The following is a 23,898-nucleotide window of genomic DNA, read 5'->3' on the forward strand; positions in this document are numbered from 1 at the left end:
CTCTCTGGCTCTGCCTCTCTCCATCTCTTTGTCTGTCTGTCTCTCTCTCCCCTTCTCCCCCTCTCCCCCTTTTCTCTCTCTACCTCTTTCCATTTCTCTTCCCTCCTTCCCACTCCTTGCCCCATCCTCCCCTTTCTTCCTCCCCCTTCTCATTCTTTCTCTGTCCTCCTATTCCACCAAGCCTCTGAAAAAAAGTGGAATTCAAGTAACTTAATGAAACACCAACTAAAGATAATTGCAATTTAGATAGAATATTGGTTTTGCCTCCTCCTTTCCTCCAGAGACTATAAAATAGTAAGGCCGTAAAACACACACACAGGTATCTATAGAACATAATACATAATATTCTGCATACAGACCTATAGAATAACAGAAATTTTGAGTTGGAAGGGATTTCAGAGGGCCATACAGTCCAATACACACCCCAAAGGTCATCATACCTTTCAACTGATCCTCTAGTCTGCTTGAACATCTCCAATGAAGGAGGACTAATTACCTTTGGAGATAGCCTGTTCCTTTTGGACAACTTTAATTGTTAGGAGGTTTTCTCCTATATCAAGCTTAACTTTGCCTTTTTTCCAGTTTTCACTCATTGCTCCTTGTTCTGACTTCTAGATCAAAATAATCCCACCCCTTCCCTGTGCACGACAGCCTTTCAGATATTTCAAATTGGCTCCAGGCCTTTTCTGTCTCTATCAAGCCAAACATTGCTTTGACCAATTGTTATATGGCATGAATTCAAGGCCCTTTGCCATCCTGGACAAACCTCCAGCTTATCAATTAAATGTGACCCACAGCACAGCATTCTATTCCAGATGCAGTCTTCCCTGAGAAGTCTGCTATCTCTCACCTCCTCATTCTTGAACTTTATGCATCACTAAATATTGGCAAAAATTGAATTCGTTTTCTTGGCTGTATCACTAACCTATTGAGCTCACAGGCCCCACTAAAGCACCAAATATTGGAACAACTTCTGAGCCATACTATCCCAGTCTCATGAAGGCAAACTTGGTTTTGTGAATCCAAGGGTATATTTACTTTTATGACTTAAATTTCATTCTTGATAATAGGGTCATAGAATTAGACTGAGAAGAAACGTTAAAGGCCATCAAAACCTACTCTCCCATTTCACACGTGAAAAAACTGAGGCTGAGAGACGTTAAGCCATTTGCTCATGTGCCCACAGTTATTAAGTGTCTAAAGCAGGATTTGAACTTACTCCAAGTCTAGTACTCTCACCACTGTGCCAACTAGCTTCCTTAACCATCTTCCTAGTAAAACATTCTAGACTATTCCCAGAAATCAAAGTCAAGTTCAGTGTTCTACAGATTGCCTATTCCCATTTTTTTCTTCTTTGAAAACTGGGATAATATGACCCTTTCTTAACAGGAAAAAGGTTATCATTTGCCAGAGAAGGTTGCAATATAATAGAATCATAGAATCAAAGAGTTAAGCCAACCTAGATCTTCAAGAATGAGTAGAGTATCACCTGGGAGAGATGAAAAACGAGGTGTTATTGTGATCACAGGTATAATAGAGTGGATGTGTATGGGGGAATGATGAAGAACCTTATTTGGCCAGAGTATAGAGGATCGTGGGAGATGTATTAGATGAGCCTGGAAGCGGAGGATAGTGGGAGTTTGTGGGAGGCCTAAATGCCAGGCCTTTCATATACTTTCCTGACTACATTATTCTATTTGTAACTGAGTTCGAGCTTTACATCAGGAGCTGGGGACAACTCAATAATTGTCCTGAGGTTCTGATAGATTCCTGCCCTATAATTGAGAATAAGGGAGGAAATCTTCTCTATTCCCTTACTTATAGCTATCTTGTGTTTTGTTTCTCTGCCATTCAGAATCTCTCCAGAAGGCGTAGATATTGTCTTGGATTGTCTGTGTGGAGAAAACACAGGAAAGGGCCTCAGTCTTCTCAAACCTCTGGGAACATATATTTTATATGGTGAGTATGGAAGGTGTAATGGGTACATTCATGAGAAAAGAGCTCTGTGTTAAAAATCTTTAATACCCCAGGTGTCAAGTTCAGGGTTCAGTTTTGAGGTTTTTTGAGGGAGCTTAGTGGGGCAAGAGGGAAAGAGGAAGAGATCAAATAGTTCCCTGGGATGTCCCTGATTTCAAGACAAGAAATAACAATGATATAATTTCTATGACCTTTGAAAGTGGACAATTGCAAGCTTTCATTGCAATAATCTTCTTACATAGATAGGGCAATTATTTTTATCCCCATTTTACACATGGGGAAACTCAGGTGAAGTGGCTTGCCCATGGTCGTAGACCTACTGAGTGATAGAAACAGGATTCAAATTTAGAACTCCCATTCCGAAGACCAGTGTTGCCTTTATTACACTACCTGCCTTTGTATAATGTTCTCTTTAAAGAAGACTTTGCAAGAGGGGTACATGACAAAACAAAGCAAACCAAAAAGCCCTTGTCAGACTACATGGCCTGATTTTTGCTAGATAGCATTAAATGTTCATAGAAAAATGTACATCAATAAAACATTTTTTTACCCCTTACCTTGTGTCTTAGAATCAACACTAAGTATTGGTTCTAAGGCAGAAAAGCAGTGCTAGGCAATTGGAGTTAAGTGACTTTGCCCAGAGTCACAGAGTTAGGAAGTATTTGAGGCAGATTTGAACCCATGTCCTCCCAACTCTGGGCCTGGAACCTTGTCCACTGAGCTTCCTAGCTGCCTCAAAAAAAACAAACATTTTTTTTAATGCAAAGAAGAAAACTAAAAAAACTATAGAAGGGAGCACAAAAACAGAACAGTTTTGCTAATCTTTTATTCACTTTATGTACATATTATATGCTCTTTAAAAACAAACTGAATATGATAGAAGTCCATAGTTTCTTCTTGGTTTATATATTCTTCTTTATTCTTATATTTTATTGTATCATTTATGATATTATTATTTGTTTTATTCTTAATTATTCTTTCTTGGTTTTTAAAATATTAAAATATTTATGTTGATGGTCACAATAAAAAACACATTTACAAAATTATGAATTTACAAAAAATGTACAAAATAAAAATGGTTTTCATGGATAAACTATTGTTCATATGAACAAATTCCAAGGCCATGGAGGCATATTATTTTACCCTGTTATCCCTAAAATTGACTCTGTAAATAGCTGCAGGATTAGAAAGCATGGCATAGTGAGAAATTGGTCTGGGAGTTAGAACAGAGGAATTTTCATCCTGGTTTTGTCAATAGGTTATTGTGTGACTATGGGAGGTCCTACCCTTGTTTCTTCAGGCTTTGATTTCCTCCTCTGTAAAATGAAGGGTTTGGATTAGATGATCTCTGACACTTTTGATAGTTGATGAGTCTTAATTCCCTTCCAACTCTGCCATTCTTTGACTCTACATTGAGATTGACATAAGGGAATTGTGTTCAGGCAGGGGGACATTTAGTCTATGAAGTTTATGTTCAGTGTAGAATGTTGATCTTGAGGAAGTGTGGAGCATTTGTATACTCCAAGAATGACAGAGCTAAAAGGGATCATAGAACATGCAACACAGGGTGTGAGAGCTGAGAGAAACTTTAGAAGAAACAGTGCGGAATATTAGAACTGGAAGTGACCTGAGTTCAGGGTACACAAAGTAGCAAAGCAAGGAGGAATCTTAAAGGAGAATAGATGGGGCAGCTAGGTAGCTCAGTGGATTGAGAGTTGGGCCTAGAAATGGGAGGTCCTGAGTTCAAATTTGTCCTTAGATAGCCTAGCTGTGTGATCCTGGGCAAGGCACTTAACCCTAATTCCCTAGCCCTTACCACTTTTTTGCCTTGGAACCCATTACATAGTACTGATTCTAAGGCAGAAAGTAAGGGAAGGAGGGAGAGAGAGGGAGAGAGAACAGAGAATGCCACATCAGAACGAAACCTTAAAACAGAGAATAGAATGTCTAAACTGTAAAAGATATTAGAACAGAGAATGCCACAGCTAGAAAGAACCTTAGAAAATAGAACATAAAATGTTAAAATTGAAAGAGAACTTAAGGACCTAGAACAGAGAAGAGCAGAGCTGGAAGACTTTAGAACAGAGAGCATGAAATGACAGAGCTAGAAGGGAGAGCTTAGAAGACAGAATAGAGCTTGACCCAACTGGATGGGACGTTAAGACACAAACTACAGAATGGTAGAGCTAGAAGGGACCTTAGGACATAGAATATACATTGTCAAAGTTTAAAGGGAATATAGAGATTGTCTAGTCCAGCTCCAGCTTTTCACAAAGGTGGAAGCAGAGGCCCAATAAGGGAAAGTGACTTGTCCAAGGTCACACATAACATTTGGGGCAGACCACTGCAGCCTAGGGTTCTTTCCATTCACTATGTGAAACAAAGCCCAGTATCCTCTCTGTTTGATTTAAATCTCCTGGAAGAAATTGTTTGGTTCCAAACTCTTTTAGACTTCATTTTTCAGTCCCTGTCACAAAGATCCTAGAGGTTCAGAAGGGGAGTGACCTTTCTGATCACAATGACTTTAAAAGGATTTATTCCCCACTCACAAGTTTGTAAGAGGCCTCAGAGATAGTCATGGCTGTGGTTCCTGTAGGTATACTGGGGAAATTGTGGCTCCCTTGAGCTCAGAAGTGCCAAGCTTTGGTGAGTTAAACTCTTTAGGTGTCTACTAAGTTCAGCATCAATATGGCAAGCTCTTGGTATCAGGGGTTCTCCAGATTGCCTAAGAATGGGTAAACTGGCACAGATAGGAAACAAAGCAAGCACCAACCTGTGGTGTTCTAGCCTGGACAAGATAGACTTTAAAAAATCATCAGCAGATGAGAGGTTAAGTGATTTCTGGACCAAACTACTATGACACTCAGGCATGCCTTGCCCCTTGCTTTCCTGAGTGTGTCATATGAAAAGGATTTGAGCGAGGCAGTCAGATTTTGTCTTGAAGGGCTTACGTAAGTCAGAACAAATCATTTTTTTTCAAAGAGCTCCTGGATGTCTGTTTTTCAAAAATAACAAAAGAGTTATCATGTGAAATGAATCACTTTTCATTTCTGGGAGACAGTTATTCCCATTTCTCTAGAGGTGTGTGTGTGTGTGTGTGTGTTAACCACTGGCCCCTTTAGCAGTCTCATGAAGCCCATAAACCCCTCCTCAGAATTAGGCTTTCAGAGTGAAGGAAATGATCAATTTCAGTTAAAGGCTAGTGAGAACACACCAAAACATCAAAGATGAACATAACAAAATGATGGTCAAGCATGACTTGAATAAAGCTATATGAGGAAAGAATCTCAAATCACCCCTTTGTTAGAGGTGGGAGGTCCACAGATGTTATGCAATGGACATGTTTTCAGACTTTTTCAGTATACTGATTAACTGTGCTGACTTTTTTCCTCTTAAAAAATACTTTTTGTTGTATGGAATGGCTCTTTTTGGGGGGAGATATTAATAAAAAAAACTTTATTTAACAATTCACACACATCCCCTTAAAAAAAAGATTAGCATACATAAAACTACAGTCTTTTCACTGCCCACATTCATGGATGCATTGAAATCTATCTTCAGGTGAGGTAAAGGATGTCTATGGACCCCAGGTTAAGCAACTCTGATCGAGACCTTTAGAGTTTACATAGCATTTTTCTTGTATTGACTCTGTGAAGTAGGAAGTCAACAAGCATTTATTAAATGCCTGCTGTGTGCCATGCAGTGGTTTATACTCTAGGGCAGTAGTTCCCAAACTTTTTCAGCCCACTGCCCCCTTTCCAGAACAAATATTACTTAGCCCCTGGAAATTAATTTTTTTTAATTTTAATAGCAATTAATAGGAAAGATAAATGCACCTGTGGCCATCACTGCCTCCATGGATTACTGCAGCACCCACCAGGGGGCAGTAGTGCCCACTTTGGAAATCACTGCTCTAGGGATACAAAAAGAAGAAGTTAAAATAGCCTGTGCTCTTAGGGAACTCACAGTTTAATGAGATAGACAGTATGCAAACCACTAAATGCAAACTAGATACATAAGTTGGGGATGGTCTCAGAGGAGAGGCCCTAAGATTAAGGAGGACTGAGAAAGACTTCTTGCAGAAGGTGGGGTTTTTGCTGAGACTTAAACGAAACCAGTCAGTGGAGATAAAGAGGGAGAGAGATTTCCAGGCATGCCATTGAAAATGTCCAGGGACATATTGGAGGCTCAGTGGATTAGGAGGTCCTGGATTCAAATGTGGACTCAGATACTTCCTAGCTTTGTGACCCTGAGCAAGTCACTTAACCCCAATTGCCTAGCCCTTACAGCTCTTCTGCCTTGGAATCAATACTTCATATTATCTAAGATAGGGTTTTGGGTTTCTTTCTTTTTTTTTTTTAGTTCCCAGAATTAGTTGATAGAGAATCATATGTAAGGAAAAGAGGCTAGTGTATAGAACTGTCTCTGTTTTACTAAGAACAAAAGAGAGGACATAGGAAGTGACTCAGACTCAATCTCAATTAATTAGTAGCAGAACTAAGACAAAACCAAGGTCTCCAGGCTGCATGCAGTCAGTGCCTTCTCTGCTATCCTGATACCTTGTTCAGTGATAACTAGCAGATTATCAGTTTCATAGGATCTCAGATGGATGGGACCTCAGGGGCCATCTAACCTAACAAAGAGACCATTCCACCTAAGCAAGAATTTTTTTTATGCCCTCCTTGTGAAATGGTCATCTAGATGGATTCCAATGGCACGCCCCAAGGTAGCAGCGAAAATACACTAGCACCTGAGTGCTTCTACCCTACATCTGCCTCTTCACAGCTTCTACCCGTTGAACCTACTTCTGATCAAACAAAATAAGTCTAAAGCCTCTTTCACATGTCAGCCCTTCAGATACTTAGAGACAGCAACTATATACTCTCCCTGAGCCTTCTCTTCTCTCTAAGCTAAGCGTGCCTGCCTAGCTTTTTTTTTTTTAATGTGTTCATTTTCCATTCCAATGAGATCTTCAGTCACTTCAATTCTTTTGTTCCTCTCTTTCCCTCCTCCTTTTCCAAGGTTCTTGGGAGTTCCCTCAAGTTACTTGCCCAGTGTGATATTTTCACATTCTTTCCAGTCCCTAATTCAAACAATGACAACCCTTTCGTTTGGAGCAAATACCAGAGCTTTTGCTTTCCAAATAAGTTGTTTCCAAGGATCTAGAGCTAAACGGGGTCTTAGAGATCATCTAGGCTGATTGATGAGGAAACTGAGGCAAATACAGGAGAGCAACTTGTCCCAGGTTTTCTGGCTCTACATCCAGTATTTTCAGTCCATTGCAGTGCTCTTTCTTCTCAGTGACTCTTGTTCCATGTCCTCTCTTCACAGGGTCATCAAACACTGTGACAGGGGAGACCAAGAGCTTCTTCAGCTTTGCAAAATCAGTGAGTATTTGCAGAAATCTTATGTGCAGCCCATGTTCATATATGAAGAGGCCTTCATGTCCAGGCTGGGCCAGCTGGAGACCTGTAGGCAATAAGAGAAACCAAAAGCCAGTTAGTAGAAGGGCATTTAGGAAAATCTTCAGCCCCATGCAGGGATGTTAAGTCTCTTAGAGGGGACCCCATGATCATGTTAGGAGATGGTTTGAAAATACTGTTGTCAGAAGAACCATCTACTTTTGAAATGTTGGAGAGGGGCCTTGGATATGGGGAGAGAGTCTAAGAATGTACAGAGGACGCTGTGTTCAGAAATGTAAGCCCATGTCCACTCCTGGTGAGCAGAGTGTAGAAATGGAATCAGAAACCTGGAAGGGAAAAGAAGAAAACAATTATTAATGCCTTACAAATACTCTGTCATTGGAAGGAATGTACTAGTATGAACCCCATTTTACAGAGAAGGAAACCAAGTCAAACAGATTAACTGACTTGCCCAGAGTCACACAGCTAGTAAGTATCTGAGGTTGTATTTGAATAATAATTATAGCTAACATTTATATAGTGCTTATTAGTGTGCTAGACTATGCTAAGTGCTTTAGAATTATTATCTCCTATGATCCTCCCAACAACCCGGAGAGGTTGGTATTATTATTACCCCCATTTTATAGATAAGGAAACTGAGACCAACAGAAGTTAGGTGGCTTGCCCAGGGTCACATAGTCAGTGTCCGAGACTGGATTTGAACTTAGATCTTGATTCCTCGCCCAGCATAAGTGGCACAGCAACTAGAACACTGAGAGAAGCAATACCGTGTGCTTAGGTTAGGTAAGTAAAAAAAGTACATGTGGGCCAGATTCACTACACTGTAGGTTTCTTTTGAAGTTCCTTACCCTAGCAAAGTGCTTGATTTTCACTGGTAAGATGAGGCTGCATTTTAAAAAGCACTAAGGAACAGAACAATGACTGTGGACATTGAATTTGCTAGCATCAGCTTCCTTTTGGGGTGGTAGGTGGGAAAAAAATGAGAGAAATGCTCAGTTTGATTTAAGCAGAGATTGTTTGGGTGTTGAGCCTATTGCCACGTACTGAGAACATTTCTAGAATTTGGATGTTCTAGTTAGATTCTCATAGTCTGTAGGTGTCTCAGAGGGCATTTTGTCCAATCTGCATTCGGAACAGGAATCTTTTCTAGAACATTCCCCAGAAGAAGTCATTCAGCCTTGGGTTAAAGACCTTCAGTGATACGGACATCATTACCTCCCAAGACTCTTGCCATTGTTGACAGCTATAATTATTAGGAATTTCTTACATTTAAAATCTGTGTCTCTGTAACTTGTACCCACTGCTCCTTAGCTCCTATCAGGAACCAGACTGAACAAGTCTCATCTCTCTGTAGTGACAGCCTTTCACACATGTCTCAAGCTAAGCCAGCAAGCAGTTGTCATTAAGCATCTGCTACCTTTATGTTCAAGGCACCACATTGTCTTCCTTTCTTTAGGCAGCTAGGTGGCACACTAGACCTGGAGTTAAGAAGATCTGAGTTCAACTCCAGCTTCAGATATTTACTAGCTGTGTGACTCTGGGAAAGTCACTTAACCTCTGCCTCAGTTTCCCTAACTATAACATGGGGATAGTAATAGCACCTTTCTGGGTTGTTGTGAGGATTAAATGATATCATATTTGTAAAGTGCTTAGCACAGTATCTAGCACATAGTAGGTTCTTAATAAATGCTTGTTTCTTTCTCTTAAGCTTTTCCCAAGTCCCTTCTACTGAAATTTTTTTTTCCAGACTTGGTCTCCAGTATCCTCTAGCCTGCCTATGTTTCTCTTAACCCACACTCCAGGTGACATCTCACCAGAGCATAGTGCAACAGGACTATTGCCTCCCCTGTCTTAGATGCTCTTTTTCTATAGCTCTGCTAGGAGTCTCTTTTGCCATTGTGGAGATTCATCATTACAGACCTCATTTGTTTGTTAGATTGAGTTTATTAAGTGTCATTCATTGAATTCATGAATGAATTGTTGGGATTAAGAAGAATTAAATTGCCAGGCATGGAGACCAGAGGTCCTGGGTTCAAATGCAACCTCAGACTCTTCCTAGCTATATGACCCTGACAAGTCACTAAATCCTGGTTGGCTAGCCCTTATAACTCTTCTGCCTTGGAACTAATATTTAGTATCAATTCTAAGGGTGTAAAAAAAAAAAAAAAGGAAGAAGCATTAGACTGGTTCTTTTTGATCTTAGAGGGCAGAAGGTAGATGTTACAATGAGACAACTTCTGGTTTAAAAATGAGGAAGAACTTCCTAATAATTAGAGCTGCCCAACCTTGAATGGACCTCCTTGGGAGGTAGTGAGGTCCTCAGCACTGGACACCTTCCAGGAGAGGCTGAGGAACCACTCATAGGAGACATGGTAGAAGGAATCCCATCTCCTGCATGACCTGGTTGTTCTCACCATTTCTGTCCAGCTTTAGGACTCAGTGATTCCAACTCTAGTCAAGAAGAAAAATTAATATATGTCAACTGGCATGATTTGGATTATGGGCTAACTATTGCCAGGAAGACTGTAATTTTCCTAATGTAATTCCATTACGTCACCATGCTCAGAAATGAGGTTAATCTGAAGTTCTAATTAAGTAAGAGTTAATTCACATTAACCCAAGTGCCTCATGCTTAAACTCATAGAATGTCAGAGTCAAAAATCCTTATAGAAATTAGGACATAGGACGCTAAAGAAGAAGGGAACGAACATTTATTAAATACCTACTATGTGGCCGGCATTGTGCTAAATACTTTACAAATATTCTCTCCTTTAATTTTCATAATAACCTTGGGAGCATAGGCACTATTATGATCCATTGCGTCACTTGTGCTGGCCCTGGAGCGAGGAAGACTAGAATTCAAATCCAGCCTCAGACATTCACTAGCTCTGTGACTTTAGGCAATTCGCCTAACCTCTGTACAACTCAGTTTCCTCTATAAAATGGGGATAGTTATAGCATCTACCTCTCGAGATTGTGGTAAGGCTCCAATGAGATAATAATTGTAAAGTACTTAGCATAGTATCTGGCATATAATAAGCTCTCAGTAAGTGTTAGTTGTTATTATTATTCAAATCCAGCCTCAGATACTTACTAGCTGTGTGACTCTGGGCAAGTCAGCTAACCTGTGTCTGACTTAATTTCCTTACCTGCAAAATGGGGAGAGTCGTAGCACCTACCTCTCAGGATTGTGGTAAGGATCAAATGAGATAATAATTATAAAGGGCTTAGCACAGTGTCTGGCATATAGTAAACTCTCAATAAATGTTAGCTGTTATTATTTTTGTTGTTATTGTTATTATTATTCGAATCCAGCTTCAGATACTTACTAGCTGTGTGACTCTGGGCAAGTCAGTTAACTTATGTCTGACTTAGTTTCCTTATCTGTGAAATGGGAATCATAATAGCTCCTTCTTTCCAGAGTTGTTGTGGGGATCAACCTAGAGTCAGAGCTGGAAGGGAGTCTTAGAGACTCTCTAGTCTATTTTCTTCTTGTTCCAAAATGCCCTGGGTCTCTGGTACCACCATTTCCTCTGCTCACTATCACCCAATTGAGAATACTTCATGTAATCTCCCTTGTCCTTCTGAGATAAGCATTAAGGATTTCTTTTCCTTTGAACGTTCGTATCTGGGAGGAGAATTATTTCATCCCAGAAAAAAAAAAAAAAAAAGGAAAAGACAAGATGTCTCTGTGAGCATTTCTCTTGATGACTGGTTTCAGAACAAGAATAGCTATTTTTATGTTGCTGTAATTAACTCAACACTGACAGATTGCTGTGGGTAAGCAAATTGGTCCCAAATTACATTCAGTCGTACAGAGTGTTTTCCCTTTTCTCCCCTAAATACAGGCTCCCATAAGCACAGTGTTAACACAATAATTGCATTGTGTACATGTTTGACTGAAGCATTCAGAAAAACAAAGGCCCCTCTTGGAAACTGCATATGGTGTGAAGAGTGGGACCGAGGCCTTTTGGCTGCAGCGGCAGCCGGAATAACCATGCCAAATGCAATATGTGCTCATGGATGAGGTTCAAACATGGTGGAGGGTAAAGAACTCTAGAATTGAGGTCAGAGGACCTGATTTCAAATCCCATTTCGGTCACCTTCTAACTCTCCATCTCAAGTGAGTTGCTTAACTTCACCTTTCATCAGTTTCCATGTCTCTAATATGAGTTGGTTTGATGAAATGAGATCTAAAGACCTTCCAAGGTCCAAGTCTTCCAGTCGGGGGACAGATGAGAGGTCTGTATAGATCTGATTCATCTACTTGGAGAAAGGCTCAAGGATGGAAAGCCGATGCCTCTCCTTGCCTCGTAGGACTAGAAAAAAGCCGTAGATTGAAAAGCTCCAAGCTAGAAAAAGGTACTTAAAATGTAGCACATTAAGTCTGAAAGACACCTTAGAGTTTTTCTTCAATTTACTCATTTTTCAGACGTGGAAACTGATACCAGAGAGGAAACATGCTTTGCTTGAGGTCTCATAGCCCTTTACACACTAAGGCAACACATCAGTGTCAGTGATAGCATCATCATCATCATTACTTTTATTACTGAGGATTAAAGGCACAATTTTAATTGAAGGATTAACTCTCAAGTAGTCCAGATTTTTAGAGTTTGGTGACACTCTTTCTTCCCCTCACAGGATCACATATGACTTTTTCTGTTCCCCATTTCTTCTAATGCTCTTGTCACTTCTATCCTCAGTGGTGGCAGGTCGAGAAGGTCAACCCTATCAAGCTGTATGAAGAGAACAAAGTCATTGCTGGATTTTCTCTCCTCAATCTCCTTTTCAAACAGGGCCGAGGAGGCCTGATTAAAGGCATAATGGACAAACTCATAGCCCTGTACAACGAGAAGAAGATCAAACCTATGGTTGACTCGTTATGGGCCCTGGAAGAAGTAAGCATTTTGCCTTTTTGCTAAACACTGACATTTTAGCCATGGTATTTGAAAGAAAAGGATCAGTGATCCCTTTTCCTAGCTTTTTAGGGTTCTTGTTAGTCAAGAAGAGAGTAAACAGAGTAAAGAATCCAGAATTTGGAGTCAGGGAGTTGGGTTCAAATCTCAGGTCTGCTACTCGCTGATGATCTTAGACAAGTCACTGTAGTGTCTTTGGCCCTCAGTAAAATGATTAAAGTAGAACAGAATTTCTTAAAGTATATGGTCTGGGGATCTGTGAGCTCAGAACTATTTTCATAATAATCCTAAAATGTTTTTCCTTGATTAAAGAAGATATTGATAGATATTCCCCACATAAACAAAAGCTTAATCGTTTTTAAGCATGTAAAGGGATCCTGACACCTCAAAATTTGAGAATTGCTAAGCCAGAGGATTTCTAAGATTCTTTCTAACTCTAAATCAAAATTCCTATGAATTAAGTGAATTCTTATATTAGAATCAATCATGCTTTCAAGTTCAGCAAACATTGATTAAGCACCTCTCTGTGCAAAGCACCGTGCTGGGTGCTGAAGGACACATGAAGCTTAAATAAAACACAATCTCTACCCTCATGGAATTCAGAGTTAGGTGACAAACTAAAGTCTTTTGACTCCAGTCTTGCTCTAGAGCAGTGGTTCCCAAACTTTTTTGGCCTACTGCCCCCTTTCCAGAAAAAAATATTAGCGCCCCCTGGAAATTATGAAACTATTTATCGAACTCAGAATAGAATGTAATACAAAAAAATTGTGGCCATCACCGCCCTCCTGGATTGCTGAGCACCCACTTCGGGAATCACTGTGTCTAGAGCAAGACTGGAGTCAAGAAGACTTTAGTTCAAATCCAGCATCAGATGCTTCCTAGCCGTCTGTGACTGAGAAAGTCACTTAACCTCTGTTTACCTCAGCTTCCTCATCTGTAAAATGGGGATAATAATAGTAAGAGCCATATAAATGTTAGCTCTTATTCCTACTAGTGGTAGTATGGGGACAAAACATAAACACTGATCATATGGAATCATTCTTAAATGTATCAGAGAGTTGCAAGCATATGATCAGTTCTGAAGGGGAGATTTTTTTTGTTCTTATTTTTAACTGGATGAAGGTAGGGATCAAGAGATGGTGATATTAGAAATGGGTTGTAAAGGATGGGCAGACATTTAATAGGTGGCAAAGGGAAGATGTCATGTTTCAAATATTTGTAGGCATCCAGTTTTGTTAGCATGTGGAACTTCTGTGTGAGAAATCCTTCCCTTTGCATAGACAGCAGACCTTATATCCTGGGGAGTTAGAGGGAAATAGAGAGCTGTCCAGTATGTTCAGCTTCTAATTTTCAGGAGTAGGCTATGAAGCCCAGTCTTCCTACCTCTGAGGTGAGGAGGGTCTTATTTTTATGCAGAGATGAAAGAGATTCGGGGAATATTTTGGTCAGAAGATGGAATATTTTTACAGCACTGTATGGAATAAGGCTAAAAAGGAAGTTTCCGGAATGCGGGGTTTTGAATGCTAGTATAAGGATTTCAAACTTTATTTGATGGGCATTAAAGAGTCATTAAAGGGTTTTGAGTAGAGAAGGGATGAGCATTTGTACATATATTGAAAAAGAAGATGAACCTATCTTTAATAAATGATGAAAAGGTCAGTAAGGTATAGAAGAGATGCTCCCTTCATCTGTGGAGGGAATGCCCACATCAAGGAAATCGTGGAACAACCAAATTATCGATACTCTAAGATCATTTTCTGTTGCATGCTCAACAATGAGAAAGGCTCTGTTCCGATTCTAAGAATCATTTAAGACACTGAGGTATAGAGGATAGAGCAAAGAACTTGGAACCACAAAAACCTAGGTTCAAATCCCACTCCAGATGCTTACTTGTATGACTTTGGACAAGTCAGTTAACTTCAGTCTCTTTTTCCTCATTAGTAAAATGGGGGCCATACTAGCCTTTCACTCACAAGGTTGTTGTGAAAGTCAAATGAAATATTGCATGGAAGGCACTGTGAAAACCTTAAAGTACTATAAAATGTCAACTATTAATTATGATCACCGAAAAAAGAAATTCTGAATCAACAGCAGCATCCCTGAAGGACTAGCCTTCCAGGGTCAGGATGAATGGCATTCTCCATACCTTTATCTGCTAACAGATGTTTCTGATGCCATATGCCAGGGACTTTGTTATTTTTCTGTAATATGGGCAAACATCCCTTCAAGGTTGCAGTCGGATCAGACTTGGTAATTTATGTGTTCAGGGCCACTGTTGGGTGAGACACAGTGAGTCATCGAGCCCACACAACTTCCTAGTGCCAGAAGACAGTTTGCAAAATGTATTATTTGCTTGCTAACCACTGAAGGAAAATGATAATGATTCTCGCCCCCAAGAAATTGCTTTGGGAGCCAGCTTTATAACTTCATGCAAGAAATATAAAACCCTGAGAGACTGAAAGAAAAATTTTCTCTACTCTACTTGGGCTCTAACTGGTTGTGATAATAACATTAGTGTTCCTTTTCGGCCATCGATCTCTACATTTATTAGGAATTGTAGGGAATTGTAGGGACTAGTCATACAAAGCAGAAACTGACTGTAGGGCAGAAGATCCCAAGTTAGCCTTCCTAATGCTACTGCTAAGTAGAAACTTCCTGCGAAAAGGGACCAAGACTTACCACAATTTTGTGTTTCTCAAGTCAAATACATAAATATTTGTTGAATGCATGGATTCCGTATCACTGATAGGATTGTACAATAGGCTTTAATAAACCATATATACAAAAGAACTTTAAGAAGACTTGAAAAAGGCATGATAGAGGTCTTCAGATACCTGAATGGACAACATATGGAGAAAGGATTAGACATCTTCTGCTCAACCCCAAGAGCTTAATGGAAAATTGGGAGGTGGTTGCTAGTTGGATACCTCTAGGGATCCATTCTGATCCCTGTTCTAATGAACGCTTTTTTTGGTCATGACTGAGATGAAGATGTAAATGGCATACTTATCAAAATTGTCAATGACAAAGCTAGAAGAAATAACAACTACGTTGGATGACATTCAGAATCCAAAGGATCGTGACCGTCTAGAAAGATTGGACTGATCCAATATTGGACTGATCCAATTAAGAGACATTTGATATAAGTAAATGTAAAACCTACATGTGGGTTCAAAAAAGCAACTTTATAAGTTCAGAATGAGGGAATTGTAGCAAGACTACAGTTCAAGTGAAAAGAATCTAGGGGTCGAGTCAGTCAACAAGTCAGTTATTCATAGGAGTTAATATGAACTGGAGGTGGGGCAGCTAGGTAGCACAGTGGACAGAGTGCCAGGACTGAAGTCAGAAGGTCCTGGGTTCATATCTGACCTCACACACTTCCTGGCCATGTGATCCTGGACAAGTTACTTAACCCTAGTTGCTTAGCCCTTGCCACTCTTCTTTCTCAGAATCGATGCTAAGACCAAATGCAAGGATTAAAAAAAAAATTAGTTGGGCTTCTTATTTAGTGGATATTAATAATGATGATGATGATAATAGCTAAAATTTATGCAGTATCTACTATGTGCCAGGCACTGTGCTGTTTGACCAATAGTATATCATTTAATCCTAACAACATGTTTACAGATGAGGAATCTGAAGCAAACAGAGGTCAAGTGATTTTCCCAAGCTCACACAGTTATTAAGTGACTGAGACCAGATTTAAATTCAGGTCTTCCTGACTCTTAAGTCAGGCACACTCTCTCCTGTGCCACCTAACTGCCCCTACAAACCCAATATGGGCTAACTATGTGGCATAGCTGCCTAAAAAACAAAGGTAATCTTAGGACAAAAATACTATCCAGAACATTTGAGGTGATAATTCCATTGAACTCTTATCTAATTGGACTCTTATCTGTATTATTATGTTCATTTCTGTGTGGTGCATTTTTTTAAAGGTATTTATTTTTATTTATTTATTTATTTTTATTTTAGGCCCTTAATTTCTGTATATTGACTTATAGGTAGAAGAGTGGTAAGGGTAGGCAATGGGGGTCAAGTGACTTGCCCAGGGTCACACAACTGGGAAGTGTCTGAGGCCGGATTTGAACCTAGGATCTCCCATCTCTAGGCCTGGCTCTCAATCCACTGAGCTACCCAGCTGCCCCTGATGCATTTTTAAAAAGATAATTATCTTTTATCATTGTCAACTCAGAGACATTGCTGGGCAGAGTGACCAGTATGATGAAGGACTATATGGCCTTGCCATATGACAGTCAGTTGAGTCAACTGGGAATACTCAGACTACATTAACCAGTACTTTATCTAGTTTATTTGTTTTCCAAAGTACCAGCTCCTAGTCTTATTTATTAGTTCAATAGTTCTTTTACTTTTAAGTTTATTCATTTCTCCTTTAATTTTTAGGATTTCCAATTTAGATTTTATCTGGGGATTTTTAATTTGTTCTCTTTCTAATTTTTTTTAAGTTGCAAGCCCAATTCACTGATCTCCTTCCTCTCTATTTTGTTGGTACAGGCATTCAGGGATATAAATTTTCCCCTGAGTACTGGGGAATACTCAGACTAAAAAACAGAAGACTTGGATGAGGTTGGGTGTGGAGGAGCATGTTAATTATCTTCAATTATTTGAAAGGCTTTCATATAGAACAGGGATGAAATTTGTTCTCCTTGACAAAATTTCTCCCAGGGCAAAGCTAGGAGAAATGAATGGAAATGGCAAAGAGATAGAGTTAGGCTTTAAATGAGGATAAGTTGTCCAGCAATTAGAGCTACCCAAAAGTAGGACAAGCTAGCTCAGGTGGTAATAAATTGCCCCCTACTTTAAGTAAAGGTTGGATGAGCACTTGTTGGGAATGTTGTCGAGTGGGCATTTCATAAATACATAGTACACAGGGGACCAGATGATCTCAGAGCTCTCATAATTCTGTGGTTTCTGTGCTTCATGTAAGATGAAACAAGGTTACCATTAATTCCCTTCTCACTAGGAGACTGTTTTCTTTCAGTTCTGTTTATGAACCTGAAAATAAATTTTAAAAAATATTCCATTTATCAATCTATTTAAAGATACTGACTGAGAAATTTGGACCTGATGGTCCAAATAAAAATCCTACAAGATCTATGTGTGGTCACTAATGCTTTTAAAAATTCAAATGAGCAGATTATATATGAAAAAAACTATGTTGGTCAATTAACAAACATGTATTAAGCACCTACTATGATAAGAAGCACTATACTAGGGAGACAGATATAAAAATGACTCTCATCCCTGCCTTCAGGGAGTTTACATTCTACTGGGGTAGTCACAATCTGCCCATTGACATGTACAAAACAAACATATGCTGCTTTGGGTAGATTGTGGTGGAGACTTAGTAATTGGAGAACCAGAAAAAGCCTTTTGAAAGAAATGGCCCTGCAGCTGAGCTTTAGAGGGGGCTAGGGCCTCCAGTGTTTGGAACTGAGGCAGAAGAATATTCTTGGCATATAGAACAGCCTGTTCAAAGGCCCAGAGACAGGAGATGGGCATAGTAAGGAGGCCGGTTTGGCTGGAACACAAAGTACATGAGGGGGAGCAATGTGTCATCAGCCTGGAAAAGCAGACTGGAGCCCATCTGGGAAAAGCTCTAAATGCCAAACAGAGCAGTTTCTATTTTATTCTAAAGGTAATGGGAAGCCATTGACACTTTTTTGATTAATGGAGTAACATCATCAGACCTTTGCTAAAGGAATATCAGTTTGGCAACTGTGGGGGAATGTGGATTGGAAGAAGGAAGAAGGTAGATGGAGGAAGACTAATTAGGAAGCTACCATTAGAATCCAAGGGAGCAAGGATGAACATATCAACTAGGGAAAAAGGAATACATGTTGAGAAGGTGTGACTGACAGGATTTGACAATTGAATGAATATGAAAGGGAAGTGAGTGAGAGGGAAGAGTTGAGGATGATTCCTAGGCTGGGTGACTGGAAGAACAGCAAAGCTTTCAACAGAAAGAGGGAAGTTTGGAAGAGGGCTGAGTTAGAGAAAAAGATAGAGTTCTATTTTGTCCATGTTGACTTTGAGATACATTCAGATGGAGATGAATGAAGGGTACAGGTGGAAGAATTGGTAGAGATATCTTCTCTTTGGTAACTAAAGAAGAGAAGATGGGGAATGATTTTGAGGAAATTTAAAATATGGGCTCAGTAGTGAGAAAAATCTCAATTAATAACCTCATTGTTTTCAATTAATTGTGAGCAGAAGTCCTCCACTAAACAAAAGTCCCTAAGGAGTACATGGCATAGGTGGCTTGAGAAGAAAAAGGTTAGGATAATCCCTGTGAAGGGTAAAAGGTTTGTCATGAAGCAGAGGTGGCCCAGTTGAAATTAGATAACATAAATTTGCATCAGATCCAGTTAGCATAGTTGTGGGACTTCTCTGATAGTATTTGTTATCATTTAGTCATTTCAGTCATGTCCAACTCTTTATGACCCCTTTGGGGTTTTCTTGGCAAATACACTGGAATGGTTTGCTCTTTCCTTCTCCAGCTCATTTTATACTTGAGGAAACTGAAGCAAACAGGATGAAGGATCCTTGCCCTGGGTCATACAGCTAGTAAGAGTCTGAGTTCAGATTTGAACTCAGGTCTTCTTAACTTCAGGTCCAGCAGCTTGTCCACTGTGCCTCCTACTATTTGGTAGCATCTAAAGAGGAATAGTGAGAGTAAATGGGAAAAGTTATCCAGGTTTGAGGTTTAGAAAAGGATGAGTGCCAATAGGTCAGCAATAGAGCAATGAATCAGAGGGATTAAAGGGCTAGGGACAGTCAAACTGGTTAACTAAAATATCAAAATTTTGAAGGGAAGAAAATGAAGTCAGAGCAGGGTTAATGACCTGTAAAAATTAATGGTTTGACTAAAATATATGAAAATTATAAGTCATAATGGTAGTCACCAATTAAAAGTATTATTGCTCATGGTTGAAATGACCTTTAATAGTTTTTATTTACAAAAGAGATGGAAAGAGTGAAAGCAGAGAACTACAAAAGAGTAGAGAAGACATTAGCCTATTTACTAAATATTGTTCCAGTGCTTGACTCAGCCAGGACTCTGGTTGACCTTCAACCAGAATTAAACTCTCTCCAGAAGATAGGAAGGGAAAACCAGCTATCCACTCACCCAAATTCCCTCCAAGAGGCAGGTCAAGACGATGACTCAAGCTGAGAGTGACTCCTGAGGCCAACTTTCTTCCTTGAGCCAAACCTCTTCTTGAAGCTCACTTCCTTCTTGAAGTCTCACTGCCCAGTCCCAGAAATCCAGGGCCTTTTATAGTGGCTTCTTATCCCTTCCCCTCTTCACAAGGGCCAATCACAGATTCCAAATTGCCCAGCACTGCCCAGGGGAGCAGTGTCTATGGGATCCATTTCTCACCTTCTGGAGGTGTGAATTCTCATCAAAAGGGTTCACAGTTTCCTTGCTGATTGAGTTTCTGAGCCTGTGAACTCTCATTTCCTGGCTGATTGAATTGAAAGGGTGGAGCTCTCTTAAGAGCTCCTCCACCTAGAGCTAAGTAGGGTGTTCAGGCTTTTGTTGATTCAATTTAAGAGTAGACAAAGGAGAGTTAATCCTGTCTTCACAAACTAGTGAGGTACTAAGTAGGGGTACTTAAGTTATTGTCAATCAAAGAGTTAACTCCAACTAGGCAAAGAGAATAAAGGATTCCCTTTTTATAAGTGTAAACTCAGAATAGACAGAGAACCAAGAATTTCCTTTCACACCTGGGAAAGCAGAAATGAGTTGAGTGACTTGATTCAATCAATAATTTAACTTTTATTAATAATTTACTGTGTGCCAAGCATCATGCTAAGTGCTGGGGATCTAAATATATAAAAATGCAGTCCTTGCCCTCAAGGAGTTTATAATCTAGTGAAAGACTACAACACAGAAAAGGAAGCTAAAATGCTGGGGACTGGGGAGGAGAAGGTACACCTGAGAGGTATTGTGAAGTTACTCAGAGAAATCCCAAGGTCATGCAGCCAGTCTGAACTGAGCTCTTTCTTCCAGTGTAGGATTGGAATTCAGTTTCCTCCTCCTATCAGAGGAGCAGAAGAGGGTTATAATGAGGTAGAGTGCTGAGGCTGATGAGATCTTTGAGGAGAATGAGATTATCTGCCCTGAGGCATGGTGTAGAAGTTTTATAGCCAGGAGAGAAATGATGATTGAGGTTGTAATAAGAACATAGAAAAGGGGTGAGGCACAGAAAGCACAGGATTGGCATGAAAGGACAGTCAAATAGGAGAATTTCAAAATCATAGATGGTGGAGGTAAAACATTTGTGGATGACTGATGGTGATATCAAGGGTATGACCATACCTATTTCTATCTGAGATGGAATGAGGGTATGGGTCAAGGGAATAAAAGAGGATAATGAAACTCCAGGGTCCATCCAGGATAATTAAAAGGACATCAACATTTAACTTCAAGTCCCCAGATATAGGAGTATATAGTACCTGATAATTATCCACTAAGCAATCAATGTTCATTAAATAAAACATTTATCAGGTACCTACAGTGTATAGAGCACCATGGGAATTATAAAGTTTAGATAAGACGTGGTCCTTTCTCTCTGGTCCTTTACTGTTTAGTTGGGAAGATGTATATCAAGAATAGTCAGAGCTAGACATGGGAGATTCTGAGTTCAACTCTGTCCTCAGATACTTCCTGGCTGTGTGACCCTGGGCAAGTCACTTAACCCCAATTTCCTGGCCCTTACCACTCTTCTGCCTTGGAACCAATACACAATATTTATTCTAAGATGGAAGGTGAGGGTTTAAAATAAAAAGCATAACAATACAGAAAACAATAATGCAAGTCAGAATAGACGTTCATGAATGTTTGCACACAGTAGCTATTTAGTAGATACTCATTCCAATGGATGTTCTAAACTAAAGAATGAAGTCTATAAAGTACTCTGAGAAGAGGCGAGATAGAAGTGACCTCCAGTCTGCCTGAGTAAGACTCAGAGAAAGTTTCCTAGAGACGATGGCATTGGAATTGGGCCTTGATGGATAGGTGCATTGGGATGAGCGGGAGGGACATAGGGAAGATTGTGAGGAAACTGCTTAACCAAGCAGAACCCAGGACATTTATCACATAGTCCAGTTGTGAGGGATTTTTTTTTTCATTTTTATATTTGCTTGTTTTTACAGGTTAGAGTCATTTTAAGGGAGCTTCTTTTCCCATTTGAAAGTGGTTTTGCTCCAGGGGCCATCAAACCTAGTGCAGAATGATTTCCTTGGCTTCTGCTTATCAAACCTTAGCACTTGCACAAGCAATGTTTTGCTTTTAAGGATGAATAGGAGAGAATGTAGCTGCCTCTGCAATACCCTGTGCTAAATACCCTTCCTCCTTTTGCCCCTTTTTATTTTTTAAACCCTTACTTCCGTGCTTTGGCTCCTAGGTGGAAGAGTGGTAAGGGTGGGCAATAGGGGTCAAATGACTTGCCCAGGGTCACACATTGGGAAGTGTCTGAGGTCAGATTTGAACCTAGGACCTCCCATTTCTAGGCCTGGCTCTCAATCCACTGAGCTACCCAGCTGCCCCCCCCCTCCTTTTGCCCCTTTTTACCAGTATTGTGAATGAGTTTTGATCCTTCAGGGCCAGAGGGCCCTAAGGATTGAACCTTGGCTTTGTGCTGTTCAGAATTTTCATCAGTGACTTGGATCCATGCATAAATGGCATTATTTTCATATTTACAGATGATAAGGAGGTCAGAGAAATTGAGTTAATTCAATGGACACCACCACAATTGGGATCCAAAACATCCGTGGTGAAGTAGAATGAAGTGTCCAGCTGAGTGATGGATAAACACTTACCAGTGATGTTATAAAAGGATTTCTGGGGGCAGCTAGGTGGCTCAGTGGATAGATGGGAGGTTGTGGGTTCAGATTTCACAGATATTTCCTGGGTATGTCACCTATCCTCCATTGCCTAGTCCCTACTATTCTGCCTAGAACCAATATACAGTATTGATTCTAAGATGGAAGGTAAGGTTTTTTTTTTTTTTTCTTAAGAGATTTTTGGTTGAACTAGAGAGCTCTGAGGTTGAGTTTATGATTTGTTATTTTCACCTTCTTAGTCAATTTCTCTTTTTTTTTTTCAACTTTTTTTCCCTTGTGGGATAATTTAATTCAAAGGAACTTCCTAATCTTATGTAGTTCCTTAGTCCTGCACTTAACAAGAGTGAAGAAGGCCAGGGAGTTCAAGGTAAACTTGGTTTTGAAGAAGTAATAGTATGTGTCCATCTACCAGAATCATCTCTCTCTCTCTCTCTCTCTCTCTCTCTCTCTCTCTCTCCTCTCCTCTCCTCTCCTCTCCTCTCCTCTCCTCTTCTCTTCTCTCACTCCATCTCTCTTCCTCTCTCTAGCTCTGTCTCTACCTCTTCTTTCTCTGTCTTCTTCCATCTGTCTTTTCTTCCCCTCCTCTGTATCTCTCTCTCCCTCTGTCTCTGTGTGTGTTTGTGTCTGTCTGTCTGTCTGTCTGTCTGTCTGTCTGTCTGTCTGTCTGTCTCTCTCTCTCTCTCTCTCTCTCTCACACACACACACACACACACACACACACACATCCATTATGTGAGCATCCCATTGTCCCTCTAAACATTCAATGTAAAAGCAGCCCTTGTTTTGGGGGAAGCCAGGTCTCTGGATGGCTCCTCAGATTCCCATAGAAAGCTGATGAGCACTAGGCCAAGGTGGATTTGTTTTTTTCTGCCAGATACTTCTCTTAGAGGACTGTGAGCTGAATGATGACTGCGTGTTTTTGCTGAGAAGGCAAGCACATGTTGTCAAGCCTGTCACTGGGCTGAAAAGAACCCAGAAGCTGACATTCTTTGGGAGCTAAGTAAGAGGTGGATTGACGTTGCTGTTTGCTTCATTTTGAACAACATCAAAGGGGAGCTTAACTGTAATTATTGCTTCCAAAGTTAAGGTGCTAAAAGTTGCATCAGTTTGAAGGATTTGGTTTTTTTTTTTTTTTAAGTATTTATATGTATGAAAGGGGCAGCTGGGTGGCAGTGAATTGAGAGCCAGTCCTAGAAATGGTAGGTCCTGGGTTCAAATTTGACCTAAGATACTTCCTAGCTGTGTGACCCTGGGCAGGTCATTGCCTCACCCTTACTGCTCTTCTGCCTTGGAGCCAATACACAGTATTGATTCTAAGATGGAATGTAAGGGCTTAAAAAATCAAAAGGATATGCATGTGTGACTTTGGGCAGGAGGTCTTTGGCTCTTGTTCTCTCTCTTTTGAATTCTAAGACAGAAGAGTGACATGTTCTAGGGGGTTAAGTGACTTGCCCAAGGTCACATAGTTAGGAAGTGTCTGAGGCCAGCTTTGAACTCGGGTCTTCCTGACCCCATATCCAGTTCTTTTTCCATTGTGCCACCTAGCTGCCCTTATAGCTTCTGTGTACCTAATTATCTATATTTAGTTCTTCCCTATTTGAATATGAATTCCTTGAGAGCAGAGGCTATCTTTTGCTTTTCTTTGTATCTCTCGAAGTAAATAAAACATAGTGCCTGGAGTCGGGAAGACCTGAGTTCAAAGCTGGCCTCAG

At 40.1% G+C, this 23,898-nt stretch overlaps 1 protein-coding gene across 1 annotated transcript in view; it reads left to right on the forward strand.

The window, feature by feature from the left end:
* VAT1L (vesicle amine transport 1 like) overlaps positions 1 to 23,898 on the forward strand; it is a 149,077-nt gene that overhangs the window by 79,894 nt on the left and 45,285 nt on the right. Inside the window, exons 5-7 of the mRNA XM_044660617.1 lie at positions 1,856 to 1,959; positions 7,309 to 7,364; positions 12,104 to 12,298. Of these exons, the coding sequence (XP_044516552.1) occupies positions 1,856 to 1,959; positions 7,309 to 7,364; positions 12,104 to 12,298 (355 nt within the window). The remainder of the gene's footprint in view (positions 1 to 1,855; positions 1,960 to 7,308; positions 7,365 to 12,103; positions 12,299 to 23,898) is intronic.

Source organism: Gracilinanus agilis, chromosome 2 (genome assembly GCF_016433145.1).
Source record: "Gracilinanus agilis isolate LMUSP501 chromosome 2, AgileGrace, whole genome shotgun sequence".
Lineage (NCBI taxonomy): Eukaryota > Metazoa > Chordata > Mammalia > Didelphimorphia > Didelphidae > Gracilinanus > Gracilinanus agilis.